The sequence below is a fragment of the Antedon mediterranea genome, chromosome 4 (assembly GCF_964355755.1).
Source record: "Antedon mediterranea chromosome 4, ecAntMedi1.1, whole genome shotgun sequence".
Classification (NCBI taxonomy): Eukaryota; Metazoa; Echinodermata; class Crinoidea; order Comatulida; family Antedonidae; genus Antedon; species Antedon mediterranea.
Window position 1 is genome coordinate 18,605,403 of NC_092673.1, and position 2,646 is coordinate 18,608,048.

At 39.8% G+C, this 2,646-nt stretch overlaps 1 protein-coding gene across 1 annotated transcript; it reads right to left on the reverse strand.

The window, feature by feature from the left end:
- Positions 1 to 2,646, reverse strand: LOC140047649 (uncharacterized). The gene is made up of 4 exons (XM_072092687.1): positions 2,187 to 2,646; positions 1,006 to 2,052; positions 841 to 875; positions 1 to 657 (listed from the first exon to the last, which is right to left on the reverse strand). The coding sequence occupies exons 1-4, from the start codon at positions 2,644 to 2,646 to the stop codon at positions 1 to 3; spliced, it is 2,199 nt and encodes a 732-aa protein (XP_071948788.1).

A 2,646-nucleotide genomic window follows, 5' to 3' on the forward strand; every position in this document is an offset into this window, starting at 1 on the left:
TTATTTCGAGTTAAGCAGATTAACAATATATCTGTCGGTTTTGCATTTAGGCACTTCCAGATTTCCACCATTGGATCTAAGGTTTAATTTTCGCTTGCGGCAAGGAGGGAGCATATCCCTATGCAAAGCCGATTTTATGAGACCCTGACCAAAGGAAAGCACCAGACTTTCCCTCCTTGCCGCAAGCGAAAGGAGTTGCGTCTCCTCTAAAGCTAAATCGTACGATATATAATTTTTTCCCAGGATAGTTCTTAGAGCTCTTTTTTGAACAGCTTCAATTTTATGCGCTAATTTTTTAGTAATTGCACCATGCCACACAGGGCATGCATACTCAAGAATAGGTCTAATATAGCAACAGAACACCTTGATCAGGTCATTCACAGACGCGCGAGACCTCCTCATCACAAATAAAGCAAACATCTTTCGAGATGCCTTAGAGACTATGTCTGTGACATGCATGTCCCATTTCATATTATCTTGAATAGTAACCCCTAACAATTTGAGGTTGCCAACACATTCAAGGATAGTATTGTTGAGGGTGAATGGCTGGAACTCACTAGCATTACGCAAAAAATTAATTGTCATAACATGGCATTTAGACGGTTTCGGCAACATATTGTTAGCTTTACACCAGTCATCCAAATCATCAAGGGAGACCTGTAAATAGGAATTATTGTTTTTTTTTCACGACTTCACCTAGAGTGAGATCATCCACATACTTCCATCTTCTGCAGCTTCCTAGACTGGCATCATTAATTAGGACCAGAAATAAAACTGGGCCCAATTTAGTGCCCTGGGGCACGCCGCAGGTGATCTTTCTTGTACCCGAGATGGTCTTACCCACTCTGGTATTGATGCCTCTATTAGTAAGGAAGCTGCAGATAATGGGTATTATGGATGATCTCACTCCGATATCTATTAATTTGTTAATAATTATAGTATGATCAACCCGATCAAAGGCTTTAGCAAAATCAACCGCGCATAAATTAACATAACAATGTTTACCATCAGTATCCTTCAATACAGAATCAATTAAACTAATTAAGTAATGGGTGGTGGATGCACCCTTGCGGCTCCCGAATTGTCGACTATCAAGCTTAACGCTAATGTCCTCTATGATCCAATTAACTAAAAAAGTCTCAAAAGTTCTTGCTAATAAGGGTGTAAGTGAAATAGGACGCAGATCGTTACAGGTATTAGCTCCTTTGATTTTAGGGACAGGTACTACTGTCGCATGCTTCCACCTATCAGGGAAAGTACCTGCTTTTAGGGCGCAGTTAAACACATTGGTTATAGGGGGCGCTAGTTCAAAAGCACATTCTCTTAGAAGTTTAGCAGGCAGGTCTTCTGGATGTCCTGCCTTTTTGGGTTTTATTGATTGTAGCAATCTCTGGACCTGTCCAGGATAGATTTCAGGAGGCGGCTGCGAGGATGGAAGATATGCAGGCAAGTTGTTTTGGTCCAGAGCAGGTAATTGGCAACAGACATCCGCAAAGTGCTGATTAATTGATTCAGCGGTTTCCTTTTCGTTAAGACCTGGAATGCTAAATGACTGCTTCTGATTAAGATTACAAAGTTTTCCAACATTCTTGTGCCATTTGGAGGAGTCCGAATTGTGAAGGCCAGAAATCGCGTCTTGGTAGTAAGATTTTTTCACATCCATAATCGCTTTTTGTACACCATTTCGAAGTTTTTTCCACTTGCTAGATTTTCCAAATTTAACATATGCTTTTTGTCGTTGCTTTATGAGTTGTTTCACTCTTTTCGTAAGCCATGGGTGATCAGTACTCCTCATTTTCAGCAACTCAGTCGGGAAATTACTATAATAGGCATTTTGTAGAGTAGTAGCTAGCATCACAGTTTTATCATTTGTATCCATAAGGTCGTAGACATTATTCCATTCATAATCAACTAACCACTGGCCAAATTGCCTCATGGACGAGTCCTTCATAGGTCTAATCTTTACCGCGAAATGATCATTTTTAGGTAAACAAGTTATAGGCTTCATTAACACCGAGACGTGATCACTGCTCCCAATGGGTGCTTTCCGTACTATATCATTATATAATTCAGGGTAATTCATAAAAATTTTGTCAAGTGTAGAATCTTTCCGTGTATGACAATTAACTACTTGAGTTAGGCCAAGATTGTCACAAGCTCATTAGTATTAAGGTCGTTGAAGTCACCTAGAATTATAATTGGAACTTCATGGTTGGCACTGCGTATCCTGTCGACTGTTTCAATCACATGCGATACAAGTTGTTCAGCTCCAGCCGCTGCGGGTGGATAATATATCGCACCAACATATAAGTGTTTCAAGCGCCTGATGTTATTGGGTATTGTAATACAACACCAAAGACACTCAAAATTACACTGATCATGGTGTTCAGTGTGATTCATAATTAGCCTGTCAACTGAGTACACAGATACTCCACCACCTTTTCTTCCAACACGCATCTTATTGAAATGTTGATATCCAGGAATAGTTGCTAAATTTTCAGTTTCGGCATTTAACCACGTCTCAGTTACAACTGCCAAGTCAATTTTGTATTTGCTAAGGGTAGCCTCAAATTCATCCACTTTGTTTCTAATTGACCTTACATTGGTTAACAAAATCTTGGGGCACGAAAAAACGTTTATGTTCAT

Bases quoted from the DNA above. Each gene is read 5' to 3' on its own strand.
- LOC140047649 (XM_072092687.1), bottom strand. From the start codon at position 2,646: ATGAACATAAACGTTTTTTCGTGCCCCAAGATTTTGTTAACCAATGTA. The intron at 2,053-2,186 runs GTGACTTCAACG...ATAATGATATAG, and splicing joins AGTTCCAATTATAATTCTAG to TACGGAAAGCACCCATTGGG. The intron at 876-1,005 runs GTAAACATTGTT...CATTATCTGCAG, and splicing joins TGTATTGAAGGATACTGATG to CTTCCTTACTAATAGAGGCA.